This window comes from Aquila chrysaetos, chromosome 1, assembly GCF_900496995.4.
Source record: "Aquila chrysaetos chrysaetos chromosome 1, bAquChr1.4, whole genome shotgun sequence".
Lineage (NCBI taxonomy): Eukaryota > Metazoa > Chordata > Aves > Accipitriformes > Accipitridae > Aquila > Aquila chrysaetos.
In genome coordinates this window covers 51,535,850-51,559,678 of record NC_044004.1, presented here as the reverse complement: position 1 = coordinate 51,559,678, position 23,829 = coordinate 51,535,850, and the positions used below count along the sequence as shown (strand labels likewise).

The 23,829-nt window shown below is 42.2% G+C and overlaps 1 protein-coding gene across 2 annotated transcripts in view; it reads right to left on the bottom strand.

The window, feature by feature from the left end:
• Positions 1-13,626, bottom strand: part of MMRN1 (multimerin 1) — a 47,455-nt gene extending 33,829 nt beyond the window's left edge. For both annotated transcript variants that reach the window (XM_030025952.2, XM_030025959.2), the window contains exon 1: positions 13,019-13,626. In XM_030025952.2, the coding sequence (XP_029881812.1) occupies positions 13,019-13,545 (527 nt within the window). In that variant the 5' untranslated portion in view covers positions 13,546-13,626. The remainder of the gene's footprint in view (positions 1-13,018) is intronic.
• Positions 13,627-23,829: the final 10,203 nt, after the last annotated feature.

Sequence of the window (23,829 nt, the reverse complement as noted above, 5' to 3'; positions counted from 1 at the left end):
AGCACAGAGATTAGAAAATAAAGAAAAAAAATCTCTCAGCATATGAATGGATATTAAACATTTCTTAATGGATGCAGAAAGTGACACTGGGCCAGACTGACAGTGGTCTATTCAGGAGGAGCTCTGACTAAGAGTGGTGGTTTGCTTATGATTTAAACTCGGTAGAGAAAATGTAAACATCTAAATTCCTGAATAACACTCAGCAATTAACTGATGGCATATAAAGTCTGATCAGAAGACATCTGAAGTGATAACACCACCTGAAACAGTTATGTAGTACCACACCCAATAGCTGTCTGGAAAGTGAGGAACGAAGAGCTAACACCATGGGCAGCTGGGTGCTATGCTTACCACCTCTACAAATCAAGAACCCAAATATAGGAGTCAGATTTTAAAATCTGGGCTACAATAGGCCAGCGGTGAGGTTAGGACTTGAGTTCATGGCTCCCTCACCTGCAGACCAGACAGCTCACCAGAGAAAGGGATTAAGCAGAAGACATATAGCAGTGTTGTCAGTGACGACCTTTTCTGCAGTGCACACAGTTGGGATATAATTTTTGGTAGTTGAATTCCATTTCACATCTGAGCAAATGTGGTCAACGAAAAGATAAAAAAAGAAAACAGGCAAAAAAAGCAGTTTTAAAATACATGAAAACCTTGGAATACAAAGAGTCCAGTTAAAAAAAATAAAATCTACTTTTAAAATTTCATAATGTAAATCCACTAATTATCATTATTATTGACGGTGGCTAGCTTCAAGGTAACAGCTATTGGAACTTGCCCATTTGGAGATGCCCTCCAAAGGAAAACATGGTACAATACAACCCAAATGTATCAGTTAAGGACTGCTCTTGGTTTTTAAAGATAGTCTCAACTCAGCCTCTGGTCTCTGCCAAAAATTTAACTCAACTTGAGCAGACTGTTTCTATTTAAAATGTTTAGCTCATTCTTAAGCTACATGAGTGCGATGTCTGAAGCTGTGGTTCTCACACGGCCCAACAATCTTTGATCAGGCTAAATTGGAGGAAATATTCACAGCAAAAGAGCCCCTGGTGTGACTCATAATTAGGTTTGTGCAACCAATGAAATAAGCTCATTAAGAGATGTTAAGAATGTAAATATAATTTTGAAATCAAATTGTCTGAAAAAATGTAGATTTGGAAATAGAAGATGAAGCGTGGCGGAAGAACTATGACAGGCTGTGTTAATGCAAAGGCAGAACAGAAGACAACTGATTTGCATAACAGGACTTTAAACCTGAAAATCCTCTTTACCCTCCATGGAATAATATATTCCAGATCAGCAACACAGGCTTCTAACATGTAGGTTTTGTTGCGAGCTGTCGGAGCCTGGTGTTTCTTTTGCATTGAACCTGATTTCAATCAGGAAAGCTGCATTTAAAAACAAAACAAAATCCTTGCAACATACAACAGAAATCCAGCCTGGAGAGAGCGGTGCAAGTCCCCGACTGGCATAAAGCCTATATGACAGATTTCATTCTCCTCTTGCATGTATTGGCCAGGAAAACCCACTGGTAGCAAGGTGTGGGAGAGTACCTCTGAGTCCTCAGGCCTTTGAAATAGCCTCTTTTTTTGTGATATTTGCAGTAGTATTTCCAGCTCGAATCAAAATACTGCTGTCCCAACTCTGCATCAAGTGTGGTTTGACCCTAGCTGAGAAGTAGGGCATAGTATGAAGAGCAGCATTTGTTTCTTTTGCAACCAGTAAACATGTCTACTCTGCAGCCTTGGCAGGCCTGAGTCCTCTGGGGTTTATGGCCATTGCAAATTCAGTCCTGAGTAGCTAATAGGCCGTGGAACCTGCTCACGTGGCTGGAGCAAAGCACCTACAACTGGCAGGGCATTAGTGGGACCCAGATGGTGCCTTTAAGCCTGTCTTTAGCTTTTGGGATCCTACACGTCCCATACAGCTTATTTAGATCTTGCATTAATACCCTCTCGGAAAAGTTTTCTTGTCTTCTGCTTATACCAGTCCTGTTTCTTTTTCCACAGAGAAAACATGAAGCATTTCTTCATTTCCACAGTCGGCCAGAAAACAGAAAGGATGCAGCCTAGAGATAACTGTGAAATAGAAGTAGCTTCAGGGCAATTGTAAGCAAGGACTGCCTGTGCTGTGTCCGTGGCAAGAAACCCAAGGCCCAGTCTACATGAGCGTGTACCAATAATACCTGTGTTTCCCTCAGCTGGAAAAAAAGCTTATTTCAGACAGTGTAAGACAGATTACTGTAGCGTTGCCTTGCGTTCAGCTGACATCCTCAGCAATTTACATCAATCTCATGATACAGAGGTGTATATATATGTGGTGTGAATTACTGGGCAACATCTTGCAACTTCAAAGGGATGTGATTCCCTGCAAAAAGCAAATTCCCCGTCCACAAAATGAAACCATGTGGCCTATGGAAAACTGCCCTGAGAGATGCACGCCTAGGGGACAAATAGTAGGTAAAGTCTCAGCAGTACTTACTTATTCTTGCTTAAGCTTTCATAAGCACCGAATATGGTTTCTTAATTTGCTGTGCAGATTTCTGAAGCTGGACTTGACTTCATAGGACAAAAAATACCCCACTTGGTTTGAAGTAGCTATAGAAGCATGTGCTCTTAGGCATGACCCTGCCTCCTGATTCAGCGGACACTCAAGAGCCCTTAAACTCATCATTGCTTCGCTGGTGTGTTGCCAGCACTCTTAAAACCCTCGCCTAATTCGCAATTAGCAGGGCTTATGCTCTGCTTTACCACCTCTTTGGCGGCATCCCGGGCGCCCCGTCCGAGCTGCTCTCCCCCACCCGGAGAAGCGGCGGGAAGCTCACCCCGCGGGCTGCCACCACCGTGCGGGAGCCACCGCCATCTGCCTGCTGCTGCCGGCAGCCGGCTCCTGGTTCAGACACCCGCCCCAAAGCCCAGCCGGCTACCGGCTCCGCCGTGGGGCAGCGCCAGCGCCAGGCGCCGTGAGGCGACGGCGGGGAGAGCGAGGGGCGCCGGGCGTGAGGCGCTGTGAGGCGAGGCGGGGCGGGGCGGGGCGGGGCGGCGTGAGGCGCTGCCGGGCAGGGCCGGCAGGTGGCGGCCGTTGCCCGCAGAGGCGGGAAGCTGCCGGGGGCGGGTAAGGCGCCTGCCGCTCCGCTCCGCGGCGCTGGCGACGCCGGCGGCCGTGTGGGCGCCTCTGTCCGCGACCGCCATCCCCCTCACGCCCGCTGAGGGGGTCGGGCCCGGTGGGCATTGTGGCCGTGTAAATTCGGGTACAGCTTCGTACGGCTCACCGGCAGCAACGGCCAGGGAGAGCCCCGCCGCCTTCTGCTGAGGTCCCAGGGGATGATTAGGGAGAGCAGGGGGCCTGCAGGAAGGAGGGCAGCAAAAGAAGAAAACAAATTTGTTTAACTCCGAAGGAGGAGCACTGCGACTGCTTGCTGGTGAAGTTGTCTGGCCTGTGGCAGGCTTGTTCTGAATACACTCGCGGTCAATGGAAATGTTTCCGTTTAACTTCAGCAGGCTTTGAACCGGTCCTCTTGATGCTGTGATACCCCGATATTGCTGAAAGGCGAAGTACAATTTACAGTAACATCGAAAAATTGCAATTTCCTTAGGTTGAGAGGGCGAGTGGAAGTTTATGAGACTGCAAGGACTCACATTCCACAGCACATTTCCACGGTAAACTATTCTTTGGGTACATTGCCAAGAAAAAAACCCAAACCCTCACAAAAACTGCCAGCTACGGAGTTATCAGATACACATGTACGCTGTTGCCTCCACTTGCTTGTAAACTCAGATCCTTGTGAGTGGTCCTAAAGCCACCCAGCAGGAACACTGGTGGCGGTCAGGCCACAGAGGGTATAGATTTTTGTTCTGCCCCTTTCATATTATATCTGAAAATGAGTTATTTTTATCCATGAGTAAATTAGATTACCTGGCTTTTAATAGAAATGCTATTGAATCAGTGCATCTGAACATCACTGAATCATGAAAATGAGATTATTGCGTTGCTGAAGGAATACAAAAGGACCCAGAGCTGGAGCCGTAGTCCATGCACAGCTTGGTGGTTGTGCCTCATTCACATTGTACGCAGTTTATTCGTATTTCACAGGGTAGTTGATGAAATACTAATCTTGATTCTACACCTGTTTTCATTTTGTATTGTCCTTTACCCCTTGGCAAAGTGGATGTAGAAAGATGCTACAAGCATCTGGAGCCAGTAGATGCCTTGCGAAGAGAGGCTGAGGGACCAGGGCTTGTTCAGGCTGGGGAAGGGATAGCTATGAGGGCACCTAACAGCAGCCCCTCAGGCCCTACAGGGAGGCTATTGAGAAGTTGGAGCTAGGCTATTCCCAGCTGTACTGCAGGAGGACAAGAGAAAACAGGCCCATATTGAAACAAGAGAGGTTCAGACTGAGTATGAGAAATTTATTCCCCATGAGGACACCCAGGCACTGGAGCAGGGCCCAGAGAGGTTGTGCAATCACCAGCCCAGAGTGTGGAGCTCAGTACCTGACTAGATCAAGCCCCAAGCAACCTGGTCTGATCTCACACCTGGTCCGGCTGCAAGCAAGACGTCGGACTAGTGACCTCCGGAGGTCCCTTCCAACCTGAATGATCCTGTGGTTTTGTGAACCTGTGACCTTTGCTTATATATCTATCTCCTTTGGGTGATATGATTGTTCTTCTGAATACACTAGGTTAAGTGCATTCATACATAAAAATATATAATGATGTGGTGTGGAAGAAATCAATTTTTTCTTTTTTTTTTTTTTTTTTAAGCTAGGATCTTTTTCAATCTGAAAGACTGTTACACAAAAATCAGAGTATAGGCCCTGAATTTAGGTTGTATAAAAGTACATTGCTGTGATATATTTTCAGTTTGCTTTAAACAACCTGTGAAGTTTGGATGAGGAGAGATAATGTTGGTGGACATAATTTAAACACTTAGATTATAGGGATAGAAAGCACCCTCACAAGATTTTTTTGCTATTGCATGGGAGAACAGGTTTTGGTTTCAGCAGCTTCCTTTGAAACTCCACTAGGTGACTACAGAGACCCCTCACTTTTTTGATACTAATGATACGGTAAATTCTGTATCTTTAAATGAACACCAGTCATCTTTCAAAAATGTAAGCTCTAGTTCAAAGAGAAATTATAAATCTGAACCAAAATCAGTTAATTTTTTATGTTCACTGCCTAGCTTCCTTTGCTCTGAAATGTATGAATCTCAGCTGAAATAAAAATTCAGTACTCACTAGGGACTGACCATAAACAAATCAAATTGGGAAATCTGTTTTACATGCTGATCAGAATGGAAACCTGGACAGCCTCTGAAAAGTGCATGTGATATACAATATAATACAGTATGTGATGGTAAAATATGTTATAGGATATGTTTTTAGCCATGAGAAACAGCTGACTTGTTGACACTGAAGTATCAGGTGGGGGCAGTCATACCATTTGTTTAATTTATTTTTTTTTCAGGACTCAGGGTCCTGACACTTTGTCCTGTCTATTACAAAACACAAATTCTACTCTCATCATTCATTTCCTTTTTTTGTATGTACAGTGCTGAAGCCTTGGACTGTGAACAACCTCTTTGTCTCATCCAAGTTCTTATTTACTGTTGTGACCAATTCTGCGTCCTACCTTTTGCTGCAAAAATTAATTCACAATTTCCACTTATCTAGCACTTCACTGATCTATTTTAGCATTTAAAAAGTTGTCCTGTTGTGAACCAGATCAACTCTTTTAGACCTTATCTCCCTCCCTGTGTTCAGAGCCTTTCAAAATAATCAAACTTTCCCACAAATAGAATTCAGACTTTTGAGAAGATATCCATTAATCTGCTTTGAGAATCATCTGGTAAAACACATTTGAAAACCCAGACAAACTGTTCTTTAAAAGGGCATTCATTCTGCATTTTTCCCTCTGGAATATAAATTTATTTTCCATCATCTAATTAACCCAGAGTACAAAATTCAGTAAGCTAGTTCTGGTCTAGTTTACTGTCAGTGCTCAGATGACCTTCAGTGGTGCTGGTTTTCAGTGGTTTGTTAGTCCCTTTGTAATCTACGGAAAAGGAGATTGTAGTATGTCAGTAATGGCTTCTCCACTTTGAGAAATACTGACAAAAAAAAGCCTTTATAAATGACAAAATGAAAATGTTAAAAAAGAAGATCCATCCCAATTCCAGAGGGGTGAGAGTTGTTCTTTAATCTGTTTATAGTGTTGTTTTGGGCAGCTTCTCTTTTGTTATTTAGCTTCATTAAATGGTTAAATGCCTTGCCAGTTGCTTTGTACCTGATTTGCCACTTAACTCATGCAGACCTGTATCTTTACACTGTCACTGATTGATTTCTTAGGGGGCACTTCAGAAAAAAAGGATCTGAGCCAAAGTCCATTAAATTCAAGCTGATTTTTTTCCCCAGTGTTTTCCTCATGACCTATGATGTTACTTACCAGGAGTGTAATACAGAATAGATGCTTTGAGATTTGGCAGAAAAGTTGTCTTCTGAAATACTTGCATTCTCTAACTGGCAACACAGATAATGCCTTTGGAAAACATATGGGGACACCTTGCTATACTGTCCTTTTCTTTGCCACGTCTATTCTAGGAATTCGTGTCAGTTTTCTAAAATGTTGATTATATTCAGATTTTTAAGAATGCATATTTTCTGTGCAGACTTGAGCAGATGTTTCTGGTGTACCTTAAATGAAATGCTGTGAAGAGTCGAATGTTTGCAGTGGTTGGGAGGTAAATCCTAACACTGTGTCCAGTTTGTTACAGTAATCCTAATCTATGCAGAGGGGTGAATAGACATTAGTAGGGATGGAAAACAGTCTGTTCCTAATCCTCACTGTTCCCATGGCAGATGAAACAAAGAGTAAGAGCAAAGATAAGCATGAGCATTAATGCAGTAGTTAGTGTAATGAGATGAACGGAAACCTTTATTATATTCATTAAAAAATTTCAGAAGTCATCTGTAGAGTAGTGCCTTATCTGAATCTGATCCCAGAAAAACTAAATAACCAGACTCTGAGAAGGCTAAGAGGAAAAGATGCTGGGGCTTTTTGTCTTGTGTAAGTACTTTGTGAGTGTCTCAAAAGCAACCTGGGTGGAGATGTGATTTTTTTGCCCAGTGCTGTTTTCTGTGCTACTGAAAACAGTCTGTCATGACTCTGCCTTGCCATCATTGCTGAAAGGCTGTTTCAGAAAACCAGAACGTTGGATTTTGTTGTTTCCTGAATTTTTGTCTAGTTTTCAGAAATTATTATTTCATCACCTACAGTTCAGAATTTTATGGACATGCATTTACCATTCCATCTCTCCCTGAAAGACAAAACGTCCTACAGGGTCTCTCTGGGACGTAGTACAAACTGGGTAAACCATTTCCCGCAATGACTCCTTCCCACCCAGGAACTGGAACCCCTTGAAAAGTGACCACCACATTGGAGCAAACAGACTTTCTAATTCATTCTGTGCATGCAACATCAGCAGTGGAAAAGATGTCCTCAATGCACAGGGTATAATAGCACTGATACAAACTAAAAGTCTATAAATCGCATGGACCTTGTGCAGCTCTTGCCCTATACCAGTACTGCTGTACAGCATTGCAGTAGTACCTAACCTGCACGATGCAGTAAGGTGTTTTACTACTTCACACCAGCAGTCTCAGTCACCTGTTAACTGTTTTGTTTCTGTCCTCAGCAGAAGACAGCACCAATCTCTAAATACTTGCATTAAGATTCTCTCTGGACAGTTATATTTTCTTGGTACCATGCCACATGCATCGTTGTGGAACTGCATAATTATGTCTATTGCCCCATTTATTCTGTGGATGAAATAGCAATAAAGTAGTGAATTCTAGCACTTGGGTGAACAATTTGCTTTGGTCTTTAGGACTGCAATGGGAGTAACAGTGCGTTCAGCATGTGTAGGAAAATTAGATTGTGGGCTTACAGCCAAGCATCAGAAGTACATTCAAGATGCTGCTGGACAAGAGGGGCTCGTTGCAAAGGTCTTCTGCATGGCTGGAATGCAACACTGTGAGGGCAAAGCAAGCACTGCTTGTCAAACATCCTCTGACACTTTGACACCAAGGCAACCTAAGTACCAGTGTAAGAGGTTCCTCCTTCCAGGTCATAGTGAATATACCCAGTGAGGCAGAAACCTAAGCCATGCGTGACTTTATTTATTGTAAATGCACAGTGATGCAAAATCTTAAGAAATCGGTTCAAGAATTGTTCTCTCTGTTCCGTTAAAGGGTGACATGATCAAAAGAGACTCTGAACTTTGCATTAACTAGGCAGTTAAATCAGGTTTCGATGTGTCTTGTGTATTTGAACCATCTGCTGAGCTTAACCATTCATTTTAATTTGTCAGTACACTAGAAATTCTACCAAGCTGATACAGGCAAAAGCAATTTCCGGGGAGAAATGCAGAGGTCTGGCTGGTCATGAGAATGAAATATTTCAGCACTCCTACCACATGTGACAGCTAAGCAAATCTGTCCCTGGTGCTGACTTTATTAAACCCTTCTGTGATTAGTAATAGAATACTGTCACCTCACCACTACCCAAGGTAATGGCAGGGGAAGTCTATGAAGACCCTCAGTGGATTCACGATAATTGGAAAATGTGTAATATACACATACTAAGAGAAAAGAGTAATGTAGAGCTATCCAACAATATGGAGATAGTGTGGTTAATTTGCAGCCTGAATGAATGGCTCATATATTCAGGAGCTACCTTGAATAGTAATTAATAAAACTGGGTTCAGAATGGAAGGATCAGTGTGCTAGTCTCAGGACTCCGCCTCAGACATGCTCCATAGCACCACTGTTATTTAAGCTGCTTTATACAGCGAAATACTGCAATTGCCTCTCTCCACAGGCTAAAAAAGATGTATCTCACATGAACTCAATTGAAAAGAATATATCATCAATTTTCTTCTTTGACACCAAATTGATGCTCACATTTAATGTCACTGAACTTTGGAAAAACTCTGTTCGCTGCTGAAGCACAGCTCTAGTTTTCCAGCATTTCTTTGTTCATTGATATGGATAGCACAAAAATTTGAAGACAGGTAGAAATAAAAAAAAGCATATTTGTTTGTAGAGACATAAGCCTTACATTTCAGAGCTTAAGTCAAATTCATTACTGGGAGTGAAGAAAGGACTTTTCCTTCAGCTCAGGCCATTCCAGGTGTGCTTCCTGTGAAGTTTCCTTATCCTTCTGAAAGCTTGGGTGCAGGCCCTCCCAGCAAGGGTAATACCTCACCAAAGAAACCACTCTTCTGAAATGGTTTGAGAGCAAGTAGCTACAGAATATATAAATTATGTCCTCCTGTACCTATTCTAATGTTACCTATAAAATTGTTCCACTTCACTGCAAAAGAACAGGATTTCATTGCATTTTCATTCCAGTGAAGCATAAGGAAGAGTTTAGTGGTTTTAAAGATAAGGATATGCCCAATATTTAGCACTTAAAATACCACATTGGGATGTGATATAGAGGGGCTCAAAGCCAAGCTTTGCCTTATTAACAACAGAATCTTGAATCTGGAGCCTTTAGCCCTACTGACTGTGCTCCTCATCAGGTGACTGCCTGTTGCAGTATGTCTCTGCCCCAAGAAGTTCTGCTGGAACCTGAAAAGCCAACCTGAGACAAATTTTTAAAATAAAGTCATGGTCTTTGGGACATATGGTTCTGTTTCAGTAGGAAAAAAAGAACTAATTTATTCTGACAGTTCTAATAGTGCATTTCTTTCAATAAAATGAAATGGAAGCTTGTCAGGACCCTGATGGCACTTGTGGGTTTTATTCACCCTGACCAGCCTGACCTGGGGTGTCCATCCATACACCCTGCCTGTGCGCTCAGGAGCCCCACTAAAGTTCACCCCAGGGCTACCTTGCACCTGCAAGCAGACATCCTGGCCTAACTTTGGCCTTGCTCCATCACTGTGGACCTGCCCAGTGATCACTGGGCTCTGTCTTACCTGGCCACCATCACCAGCCCTGATCCTGATTCACTGATTTGCCTTCCCAGCTTGATCGTGGCACTGCAGCATCACCACAGCTGCACCTGGCAATTTGGGGTGAGGTGATGCTAGCTGCCATACCTGGGTGTGTCCTGCCTGCCACACTTGGTGGTTGTCAGAAATATTCTTCAGGTTCAGACTTTGAAAATCCATGAAATATTTCCAAATCATGCTCTTCTGACATTTTAACAGGAATTTTGCAGAAATAGCATGAACGGGAACTTTTTTCTAATCTAGTTCCAGTATGCATGTGATATGTGTACATAATATTGTCCTCAGGTAATCTAGGGTAGAGATAATGAGGGAATTATCTTTGTAATTAAGCCAGTAAGGCACACAACCTCCTTCAGAAAGGGGTATTTGGGAATTAAGCTTGTACAATGGGCACATATTGTACCTTGTGGGTAATCTGAGAGTCCTGGAGACTCTCCAACAAAGTATATGTATTGTTATTTTAAAAATTTTAAATATATTAAAAAACAAATGCTCATTCTTGTTTTGTTTTCCTTCCTCTTGTCTCTCCCTGACTTCTCTCTATTGTTCGTTCTATATGGAGCCTCTTAACATCAGCAGCTCTGCACATATGTTAACACAATGGGTTGCCATAAAGGATTACAGAGTCATGCAGTTCCTACAAGGTCACTCAGAAATTCAGGTTGGAATACAGACTACAAGCAAAGAGTTGTTTTACTTCAAAGTAAATTCAAAAAGCAAACTGTGCTTCCAAATTTCTTCAGAGGTAGTACACTTTACAACCATGAAATCTGCTACTGAGTCATTCATGCTGTGCTCAAGCATTAAATGAGTAAACCTTGAAGAAAGCTGTATGTCTTTATTGGAAGTTTTACAGCATCTCTTTCACTTTATTTGCAATAAAGATGCAAAATTTTTTTTAAAAAGAAAACATATGCTAGAAATGGATAACACCTGCACATAATAAAAAAAAATGTTTGCATTCTTATGCATAGTTTCTCAGCAGTAGCTTTCCAGGTGTTTCACAGCAGTGATCGGTAACATTGAGCACACTAGACTTGGCATTTTTTCATGACTTTACCGAAAAAAAATCAGTCACAAGTGTCTTTATTATTCATCCAGGTCTTATTCATAGGGAAAGGGAGAAAGAATAGTGACGTGACTTACTTAAGTCACAGTCCAGGTCAGTGGCAACACTGGAAGAAAAGCTGAAAACACTTTAGCTGATTGTAAAAACACTTGTATGTAGTAGGAAGACAAGGCTTATAACACAGGAATATTAATGTGAAAAGGATCAAGCCACACCTAGAACTGTAGACATTTGCTAGAGACAGGCTATGTAACGTAGCAGTTTGAGAAAGAGAGTGGGGATTCAACATGCTATTTTATGCTGGGGTTTCATGCTGTTACACATTCCTGTAACTTTGATATGGAATCCTAGATTTATCACTAACTTGCTCAATGGACTCAAAAAAAAAAAAAAAAAAGACCTTTATGTATGTTGCACAGCAGGTTGCTCCTCAACCACTCATGAAATAAGGTGCTAGCCAATACAAGATTTGCTTATTTTGCCTCTCTGCAGTTGCAACCATATCCCATTATGATAAATAAAATATGAGATGTTGTTCACCAGAGACTAATTTTTTGCTTCCTATATTTACATCATATGTAAAAGGTAGAAATGATACCTGCCGATTCACAGAATTTTTCTGAAGATTAATTTCACTGGAATATTATTCTTGAAAAAAAGCTGAGAAGGCTAAAGACTCTAAGGTTAGCATACGTTAAGACCTGTTTTAATGGAGATGCAGTTATCAGCTCTCACGTGTAAAGAGAATCCATTTAACTGGGGTTAACTCAGACACTCTGCCAAACACTGTAGTAAGGTGTTGTAACAGATGACATTCACAACTGAAGGAGTATGCTAGCAAAGCTATCTGGGAAACACAGCTCCTTAATGGGATATCTCTTCCAAGCAGAGGCAAAGAGCTCCTTTCCTTTGGGTCTTTGTGCATTATTTCATTTATGCATGATCCAAAACATGCTCAGGTCAATGGGACTCTTCTCTTTGAGTTGAAGGAACATTAGTTCTCAGCCACACATAGCAAGATAATTGTAGGAATAGTTCTAAGTGGTGATTTAGTCTCTTTTGTGTGAATTTAAGTGAAAGAGTTTTTCCTCCTTTTGGATGCTAACATTTGGGCAAGTACTATCAAAAGAAGAAATCTACATTCTGAAAGCCCACTCTCTATAAATACTATGGAAAACAACCAATCCTTTGTGTCTTCCATTTTCTACCAGTATCTGAATATATATCAGCAATTAAGTGAACCTTGCAGCATCTCCAAAGTCAGTATTAACATCCCCATTGAGAACTGAAGACATTGGGGAACAAAGAATGTAATTGAGTGTTCCAGAGCTATAAAGCTAGACAGTACAATTTGATATACTATGTTATGTATAGCTATTATATATTAAATTATACAGTTCTGAATGCACATTCACCTGCAAATGCCAATTTTCCTAAGCTCTTATCACAGAATAAGGTGTTTCAAATTTTCAGACATCGATGCATTTTGTACACTTATTTGCTTGTATTTTCAATTTAGTGGAGAAGCCTACAAACACAATCATTTTTTAATAGATTCCAAATGAAAAAGTGCATTTGAAATTTCTTTTACCCACCAGAAAAGAAAGAAAAAAAATCAACAAAACAGGGAGGCATCTATTCTAGTCCTTTCCTACCCATATATGATAATGACTTTCCTGATGGTTTTGAGATAACTACCCTGAGGAATAAAATATTGCAGCATTTACTCTGTTACAAATGCATGGTTTTGACAGAGTAAATACTGCAGGTTTGGTCCCTTGCTTGTTTTAGATGGTTTTCTTTAAGCCCAGAAAACAATTTTACTGAAATTACCAGGGCTTTTGCCAATTATTTCACTGGGAACAGGAAAATAACCATTCCTAAGCAGTACATAGGAGACAAGAAAAAATATGTAACTTTCCTTACTTTCCCCTGGTAGTTTCAAAGCCGGATGTTTTGGAGTTGCCATCCTTCTGGGTGCTGGTGATACCAGTGCTGTGCGATGACTGCTTGAGAGATCTGTTCCCTGTAGCTGTATCCTGGCTTGTAGTGACCTCTTGCTGGAGACCGACCTCTCTAGCATTGCTCTGTAGAGATGTCCCTTTGCTGCTAGATGAGCTTGCCATGTTATTTTTCTCAGAGTCACCATCACTGTGTCCATTTGACTGGCTTGCAGGGGTAGAGGTTGTAGGATTGGAGGTTTTCTTCACGGCTTTCATTCCCAGAGTCTTGCCTGAAGATGCAAAAGGAGGTCCCTGTGAGGCACTCACTTTGGCAGCTTGGATCTCAGAATGGGGTGACCCCACAATTGTGGATGGAGATGGAGTCAAGTCTGAGTGTCTTGTCTGGCTTTCACCACCCTGGCCTGTGGTCCAGAGCTTTCCTGGTGTGTTAAATCCAATGCTGCCACTCTGTAAGTGCAATAGGAGCAGCAAGAAGATGATCTCCTTCATTCTGCTGGCTTGTAAATGCTACAAGTTATCTCACATTTATTTCCCAAGCAAGAAATCCTGTAGCTTCTCCCTCCTCCTGAGCTGCTGGGCATACAGTGAGCCTACCCAGAGGATGCGCTGACAGGCTTTATTTCTATAGAAAGGAAACAGGTTTTGGTGTTTCAAATCTGACTGAGGAAGCCTGGTTTCCTGTTTCTGTGGATTCCTCTGCAACCTGTGACCCCTTGGAGAGCGGGAGCCTGGCAGCCTTTGTGGGAGGAAAAAAGAAGTTTCTGCAGAAGGCACAGGATAAAGATTAATGGCACAATAGAAATGAGGAAAAATGTGTACTGTGAAGTAATCCTGAGGGATAAAAACTGAAATTCTGAGGCAATTTTCCTTTCACATGTATGTGTACAGAGAACAGAAGTGACTTGTCACATGTGCCCTTTTGATGATTCGTACTTGTGACCTTGTTATTGAAAAAAGAGTTGGCAAAACTGGTATGCTACATAAAGCTGAAAGTTCGCTGTGTCTTCTCCTTTTGTTTGAATGTTTAAGCACACTGCTGCCAAAAGTGCGGTGATGATAAGGAAGATGTTCACACTGTATTCATCGTTGTACAAGCCTTCAAATGTAATTATTTACCTGTAGGTCATTGGCCATTTATGTCACATTCTGTTTCTTTAGTTCATATAACGATGCGTATGAACTATTTCTGTAGCATTGCCCATAGGTGTCTGGTGTCATTTCAGATTCTCTAGGGTACGAGAAACACCTATGTGTGTGGGAGCAGCTTGGAACACCTGGCATTTGTTTTCAAGAGTGACCGTCAGAATTTGTTGTGCTGTATGTTTGCCAAGCCTTGAAGAACTAGTTTTACAAGGACAGGTTGGAGGATGGCCTTGTGTAGGCCTGGGAAGATGTGGCTGAAGACAGTCACGAGTATGTGTATGGAATGTTTTTATCTTTAACTGTTCTGAGGACTGGCAAACATCCCAGCTGAGCCAGATATGCGCTCCTGTGTTAGTAGTATTGGCTGTGTGCCGTTAGTGCTTTCTAGATCTTTGTTGAAACGTATATAAGTTGGATTCTTTTGTGAAATAAAGGGAATCTTGTACCGATAGCTTGAGTGCTTAATTCAGTTGCCACAGATGGTGAGCCAGACGTGATCAAGAGAAGAAGAAAAGAGGTGATTCCCCTTCACTGCGGAGACCACACAATCTAATGGGGAGAGTTTTGAAGAAGTGGCCATGACTCCGAGAAAATAGGTAACAGCAACCCCTGCGGAACGGGTGAGTTGCGAGATTGCGGTAGCATGGGGCAATCAGTTTCTTGGGAGCATAAGCTCTACGTAAACGTTTTGCAGCAGATTTTACAGGCCTCTGGGTATAAAATAACAGAGGGACAAATTGCTTTGCTTTTAATATGGGTAAAGGATAATTGTAACTGGTTTCCCACAGAGGGAACTTTTGATAGCAAGATTTGGGAAAGAGTCGGGGAGCATTTACAAACGCGAAAAACTTTGGCATTCGGTGTATCAGAAAATTTAATTGTGACATGGAAATTTATTTATACCGCGCTGGTGCATTTACAGCCGGCAGATAAAATCATATCAATACAACCTGATACTGCTTTTGAGGAGGCAGTTTGTAAGCAGGCCGCTAACGAGCAGGATTCTGATTCCGATAATAATTCTTTTGCATCAGGCAGGATGGACTCTGAAAAAGAGCCGGATTTATATCCCTCATTACCTCCGCCGCCGCCTGCACTAACACCGTTAACGCACCCACCCCTCCGGCAGGCAGGCAGGCAGGCAGCGGGCGGGCAGCACGGGCTCCGCGGGGTCGCCGACCCTTACCACCGCATACGGGTCCCCGCCGCCCCGCCGCTGCCTCCCGCCGCTTTCGCACCCGCTTCGCCGCCGCCGCTGCCTCCCGCCGCCTCTGCGGCCGCCGCCGCCGCCGTGCCGCCGCCCCCCCCCCACCCCCCCACCCCAATCGCCTGGTACTCCCTCTCCAGGGTTTGCAGAACTTAAAACGGAACCTGGCTCTGCTGCACTGCCTGTATCTGCTTCTCCTGCTAATCCCTCTAACTCTATGCCTCTGTCTAATCCTGCGGCTCCTGCTTTACAGCGGTGCGGAGAAAAAACTGTAGTGCCTTCAGCTCCGCCTTTAACAGACTTTGATGCTAAATGTGACGATTCACTTAATGATTTGGGAAAAAATACACATAGCTTGATGCAACGCTGTCGAGAAAAAGCTCTACAGCAAGGAGATACCATGTTTACTTCTCCTGCTGTATGCAAACCTCATAATCCACCACAGCATGATGGTTTACCTTATGAAATGATAAAAGAATTACGGAAATCAATTCGTGAAAATGGGTTACACAGTTCATTTACAGTGGGACTAGTGGAAGCAATTGGAGGCACTTATACTATGACTCCTTGGGACTGGAAATTGCTTATGACAAGTGTGTTGACTTCTGCTCAGTATTCTGCATGGCAATTAGAATACAATAATTTGTCAGTGGAACAAATTATGGACAACTTGTCATCAGGGATAGCTATAGATCAAAATATGTTACAAGGAACAGGCCCTTACATTACACCTCAGGCACAAGAAGCTTTGCCAAAGCAAGTCTTCGATCAAGCTGCTCGTATTGCGATCATGGCTTTACGACGCATATCCGAAACCGGGCAAGGTATCGCTTCGTTTGCCTCTGTACGGCAGGGCTCTCAGGAACCGTACATATCTTTTATTGATCGCCTTCAAGTCGCGATAAGACGGCAGGTAGAAAATCCAGAAGCTGCAAAACTATTATTATTTCAATTGGCTTATGAGAATGCAAATACAGACTGTCAGGCTGCACTGGAATCAGTTAGAGGAAGAGCTACTGACATTGAGCAATATATTAAGATATGTCAAAATGTAGAGACAAACACTTATAGAGCTAACATGTTAGCTGCTGCACTGTCACAGCAACTAAATGTTAATCAAATTACTGTGAAATGCTTTGAGTGTGGAAAATTGGGACATATGGCTAAGCAATGTCCTAAACGACAGAAATCCAGACGTGATAAATCTGTAAATCACTTCTGCCCTCATTGTAGTAAAGGATATCATTGGGCGAATCAACACAAATCGAAATTTGACAAAGAAGGTAATATCTTACAGGGAAAATACAGGAGGGGCGCGAGACCCGGTGCCCCGCAAACCAACAGGGTCTGGAATTCAGTGCAGGCACCACTAACCAATTGGACTGCTACACAAACAGGCAGCCTGCAAGAACCATCTATGACCTCCAGCCCGCAACTACAGGGAGTGCAGGGCTGGATTTGGCAACAGCAGCCGACCTCTCAATAAAAGAACAGAGGATTTATATTGTGGGGACTGCAATATTCGGACCTTTGCCTGATGGCATGTTAGGATTAATAATTGGACGATCTAGTACTACGACACAGGGAATAGTTGTATACCCTGGAGTTATTGATTCAGATTATCAAGGGGAAATTAAAATCATGCTAGCTTCAATGCAAATGCCATGTACAATTCCGGCGAACACAAGAATAGCTCAATTAATATTGCTTCCTTGTTGAGTACCTCAAAACATGCAAAATAATCGAGGTGACGGTAGCTTTGGTAGCACTGGGAGACCTTTTGTATTATGGTCACAGGAAATAACACAGCAACAGCTGATTTTAAATTTGCAAATTGAGGGTAGATGGTTTTCAGGATTGCTAGATACCAGAACAGATGTTTCTATAATATCAAAAAAGGACTGGCCAACTTTGTGGCCATTGCAAATAGCTCTTTCTACAATTGTTGGTACAGGAGGCACTCGACAGCCCATGCGAAGTGCCAAACTTTTGTCAGTAACGGGGCCTGAGAAGCATGAAGCATGGATTCAGCCTTATGTACTTGACTCATCTGTAAATCTGTGGGGCAGAGATTTATTGAAACAATGGCACATAACCCTAACCACAGTCAATTCAAATTTATCCTAAGGGTCACTGATGTAAAACCCCTGCTCAAACTTACATGGCTAACCTCCGCGCCTGTTTGGGTCGATCAGTGGCCATTAAAAGGGGACAAATTGATACAAGCACATAAATTAATTCAAGAGCAGTTGCAGCAAGGACACATTGTCACTTCAACTAGTCCATGGAACATGCTGATTTTTGTTATTCCAAAAAAGTCAGGAAAATGGAGATTATTACAGGATTTACGAGCGATAAATGCAGTGTTACAACCTATGGGGATTACTCAGCCAGGAACACCAAATCCTGCAATGATCCCTAAAGAGTGGGAATTACAAGTCATTGATTTAAAAGATTGCTTCTTAACGATTCCTTTACATCCTGATGACTGTGCACATTTTGCCTTTTCAGTGCCTAGTGTAAATAACGCTGAGCCTATGCAGCATTATCAGTGGACAGTGCTACCTCAGGGCATGATGAATAGTCCTACTATATGTCAGAATAGTAGTTGCTGCGGCTATTCAACTGAGCCTAGTTGCATTTCCAAATGCTATAATATATCATCATATGGATGATATTTTAATTGCAACAGAAACAACACAGTATTTGGAAAATGTTGTGCAACATCTTGTAAATTCTTTGCAAACCTTTGGACTTCAAATTGCTACAGAAAATATTCAAAAGATGCCACCCTGGAAATATTTAGGGTGGATTCTTACAGAAAGAACAGTACAGCCTCAATCATTTAAGTTGCAGACAGATATACAAACTCTGAACAATGCTCAAAAATTATTAGGAACAATAAACTGGGTACGACCCATGTTGGGTATAATCACAGAGGAATTAAGTAATCTCTTTAACATTCTGAGAGGTGATCCTGATTTAACATCACCACAGATCTTAACTCCAGCTGCCAAGGAAGAGTTAAATTTAGTTTCACAAAAGATATCTACGTTACAAGCCTATAGAAGGGACTTAACTTTACCTGTTGATGTGTATGTAATACAAGGTCCAAAACAACCTTTTGCTATTATAGGGCAACATGATAAAGTCGCTCAGAAAATTTTATATTTGGAATGGGTGTTTCACTCTAACACTTTAAAGAAAACTATTACACAGCCTTTAGAAATGATTGTGACTGTGATACAAAAAGCACGGTCATGTACTCAGTGTCTCATTGGTTTTGATCCCGATACCTTGTATCTTCCTTTTTCAAAAAAAGATTTTGATTACCTTTTTGTTCAATCACAATCACTGCAAATTGCATTGGCTGACTTCACGAACAAAATTTCTTTCTCACTGCCTAAATGTAAGTTACTGCAAAACCTTCACACACTAAACATCAAACCACAGACGATAGTATCAGATACTCCTGTTGTTAATGCTTGTACGGTTTTTGTAGATGGCTCTGGAAAAACTGGAAGAGGTGTAGTTGCCTGGCTAGATAATGGAGTGTGGCGGACGTCTGTTGTTTTGTTACAAGGTTCCACGCAGCGTGTGGAATTACAGGCTGTTTTACACACTTTAGCTTTATTTCCATTGGAACCACTCAATATTGTTTCTGATTCAGAATATGTCGTACATGTTGTACAGCGATTACCAGGATCTTACTTAAAGGAGATAAATGATGAAGACTTATTCAACAAATTTTTTGGAATTGCAAACTCTTTTAAATAAAAGAGCTTATCCTTTGTTTATTTGTCACATTAGATCGCACACTGTGCTGCCAGGACCTTTGACTAAAGGCAGTGCCGTGGCTGACTCTTTTACTGTCGGCACAGTGCAATTCCACTCTGCTGTGGCCTCTCATTCCTTTTTTCACCAAAATGCTGCAGCATTGCAAAAGATGTTTAATTTGACAAAAGCACAGGCTAAAGATATAATTCGTTCTTGTCCAGATTGTCAAAGAGTTGCTTCTGATGCAGTGAGCATTGGAGTTAACCCACGTGGTTTACATTCTAATGCCATTTGGCAAAGTGATGTTACACATGTATCTGCCTTTGGCTCCTTGAAATTTGTGCATTTCTATTGATACCTTTTCCTCTTATATTTGTGCTACTGCTCATTCTGGAGAAAGGGCACGTGTGTTCAACAACATTGGTCACGATGCTTTGCAATTATGGGGGTTCTTCAAACCATTAAAACTGACAACAGTCCAGGGTATGTAGCTAAATCTACTCAATTATTTTTGCAACAGTGGCAGGTATCCCATGTGACAGGAATTCCACATTCACCTACTGGACAAGCAATAATTGAGCATGCACATCATGGTTTAAAGTCCATGCTACATAAACAAAAAAGGGGGAATATGCCACCACAAGAACAGCTAGATAATGCTACATTTACTTTGAATTTTTTAAATCGCTCACCAGACTTAATGGCTAGCACAGCGATAGATCAGCATTTTAAAACTCCTGATTCTATTTCACACAGACCTAAAGTACTGTATAAAGATTCTTTTAGTGGACCTGGTTGGAATGGACCTGTGGAACTAATCACTTGGGGGCGAGGGTATGCTTGTGTTCTTCTTCCCACAGGAACCAAGTGGATTCCAGCTAAACATGTGAAGCCATATCATGAACTGGCGAAACCACTCAGACAACCCAATCCCGCAGATGAAGACTTTGAATTTGAAAGAGGAGAAATAAATGAGGAGAAAGCAGCGCATCGAGGATGAAAAAGCTATCACATAGGGACATTTGAAGAGAATGCAATAACAAGCTAGTGTGATGATGCAATGTGTATCCTACTCCAAAGAATACCTTTTTTAGCATACCTGGCAATAGTGGCCAGCAACAGTATTGTAAGAATTCTGATCCTTTTTTCTTTGCAGGGTCACTGTGGCTCGGGTGCAGCATTTTTATTGGGCCCACTGGAGGTGTTGCGCCTAAGCCATGGTGACTGTATAAAAAACCATTCCTTGTATAAGTTTGAACCTCACACAGAATCACAAAGACTCGGTGATGATACGTACTTCACATCCTTCTGTTTTTGTAGCAGCTCGATTTGTAGATATCGCTTTACGTAACCATGCTTTTGAAACTAATCTGAATTAACCTTGGTATTTTAGCTGTTTTACTCATAAGAATATATCTGAACTAAGTCTTACAGTAATCATGCCAATGTGACGTCATGCTGAATTGTGGATCCCTGTAAATATGACCAAATCGTGGGAAGGGGAATCAGGATTAAGTCAATTATCAAGGCTTTTAAAGCGGACAATTAGTCACCCAAAACGATTTATAGGATGGCTCATTGCCTTTATAATATCAGCTATCATTATTGCAGCTACTGCCACCATTGCTACCACGGCGCTTGTGAAATCCCTTCAGACTGCTCACACAGTAGCTAATGTATTAAAAAATGTTATGGCTGAAATGAATACCCAGGTACAAATTGATCAACAATACTAGCATGATTGGACGCTTTAGAAGCAGTGGTAATTTGGCTTGGGCTGTATTGGATTTGTGTGGCAAGGTTTTGGTAGTGGGAGGTTATGGGGCTTCTGTGGGGGCTGCTGGAGGTTTTCCCCCGTGTCTGACAGAGCCAATGCCAGCTGGCTCTAAGACGGACCTGCCGCCGGCCAAAGCTGAGCCAATCAGTGATAGTAGTAGCGCCTTTGTGTAAAAAAAAAAAAAAAAGGGAAGAGATAGACAGAGGGAGAGACAGAAAAAAAAAATAGAAACAAAACAGCTGGAGAGGGGGAAGAGAAATGTGGTTGTGGAACACACAGAAACGGCAGCTGAAGAAAAGAGTGAGAACATATCAGAGAAATAACTCTGCAGACACCAAGGTCAGTGAAGAAGGAGGAGGAAGAGGTGCCCCAGGCACCGGAGCAGAGATTCCCCTGCAGCCTGTGGTGAAGACCATGGTGAGACGGATTGTTCCCCTGCAGTCCATGGAGGTCCACGGTGGAGCAGATATCCACCTGCAGCCCGTGGAGGACCCCACGCCGGAGCAGGTGGGTTCCTGAAGGAGGCTGTGACCCCGTGGGAAGCCCGCGCTGGAGCAGGATCCTGGCAGGACCTGCGGATCTGTGGAGAGAGGAGCCCACGGAGCAGGTTTTCTGGCAGGACCTATGACCCCGTGGGGGAACCACCCTGTAGCAATATGCTCCTGAAGGACTGCACGCCACAGAAAGGACCCATGCTGGAGAAGTTCATGGAGGACTGTCTCCCATGGAAGAGATCCCACACTGGAGCAGGGGAAGAGTGTGATGAGTGCTGCCACTGAGGAGGATGAAGAGACAGAGATAACATGTGATGAACTGACCGCAAACCTCATTTCCCGTTCCCCTGTCCAGCTGAGGAGGAGAGAGTGGTAGAATAGCTATGGTGGGTGCCTGGTGTCCAGCCAGGATCAACCCATCACATAGAGATAGACAAAGTGCATTACAAAATAGAATGAAATTACATTGAAATTGGGAATTTCAAAAACAAGGGCTCTGTGTAACTCCTTTACAAAGGAATGAAAGTGTATGAGATTGGAATAAGGTGAAGGTGCATTTGCAAGGTGCATTTGCTACTAATATTGCAGGAGACATCTAAGATCTTGCACGGATATTACAAGATCAAATGGGAAATATATAAAATTAGCAGAATAAGGTGTTTTTCAAAGAATTGTCTAATAGTGTTAAATGGTTAAATCCAAAAACATGGTTTGAAGGTTTAAATCTGTGTATCTGAATTTGTATTGCTATTGGAGGGTTATTAATCATTTGTGTGTTTGCAGCAATCAGAATCATCTGAGGAGCAGTACAAGGATTGCGCCAGTTCGAAGCTAGAGTCCTCGCTGCCTTCCTCGTGAATCTGATGTTCCTAAACAAAAAAGGGGGAGATGTGGGAGCAGCTCGGAACACCTGGCATTTGTTTTCAAGAGTGACCGTTAGAATTTGTTGTGCTGTATGTTTGCCAAGCCTTGAAGAACTAGTTTTACAAGGACAGGTTGGAGGATGGCCTTGTGTAGGCCTGGGAAGATGTGGCTGAAGACAGTCATGAGTATGTGTATGGAATGTTTTTATCTTTAACTGTTCTGAGGACTGGCAAACATCCCAGCTGAGCCAGATATGCGCTCCTGTGTTAGTAGTATTGGCTGTGTGCCGTTAGTGCTTTCTAGATCTTTGTTGAAACATATATAAGTTGGATTCTTTTGTGAAATAAAGGGAATCTTGTACCGATAGCTTGAGCGCTTAATTCAGTTGCCGCATTTGTGGGCCTTGCACGGGTGGCATATGATCTATGGGAGGCATGTGCCCTTATGGGGCAGGATACTTGAGGGCATTTCAAATGGTGTTGAAAGATTACATAGGGGCAACTGAATCCCATCCATGATCCCCATTGACTGTAATTGGAGTTTTGACACTTAGTTCACATGCAGATCCATATTTATGAACCTCTAAATCCATATCTCTAAATCTGCTAGCTGAATCCCAGCCATAGAAAGACTGAAAGGAATATCCTGAATCACTGAGTCCATTCCTTCCCTTTTATTGCATACTTTTACAATTAATTAATTACAATTAATATTACTTTAAAACAATATTAATTGCAGCCTAAACATAATATTGGTAACTTCACATGCAAAAAAGATATGGGGAGATGGATATTCGGTATAAAGAGTGAAGATAACTTTTTGCACCAGAAGGGTAGATAAATACTGGATCAGGTTGCCCAGAGAGGTTGTGGGATCTCCATGCCTGGAGAAATTCAAAACTCAACTAGACAAGACCCTGAGCAATGTGATCTAAGCACTGCTTTGAGTTGGGTTTTGGACCAGATGACCTTTGGATGTCCTTTCCAAGCTATATTGCTCTATGAAATTATGCTTAATAGCTGCAAGGTTGAATAGTGCAGTCAGGGAAGAGGAGAAGGAATCTTTCCTCCTCTACTGCCATTCTCCAGCTCTCTGAGACTAAGGAGAGTTAGTTTCTTGTTGAAGGAAAAGAAAGGGAAAAGATAATTGCTGAAGAAATTGCATAGAGAAATGTAACATGAAATTTTAAAGTAGGGACAAAGCAGTAGGAGAATAGACCTGCCAGGAACCAAATAGATCTGACAGGGTATTGTCAACCTGTTCAAAACCCCTCTAGCCACTGACACAAGTGCTGCACTAAGAACTATGGACAATGCATCTATGAAAGCAACCTTACACATCTGGAAACAGAACAGCATCTCCTGTGCGTGCTTCATATTATTTGAGAATCACCTTTTCTCAAAAACAGAAGCAAAATCCCCATTCCATGGAAGTTTCATGATTAACAGTGACACCATGGAAAAGCTGGTAAATGACTTGCAGTCCTTTTCAGAAGATACTTTCAAAAAAAA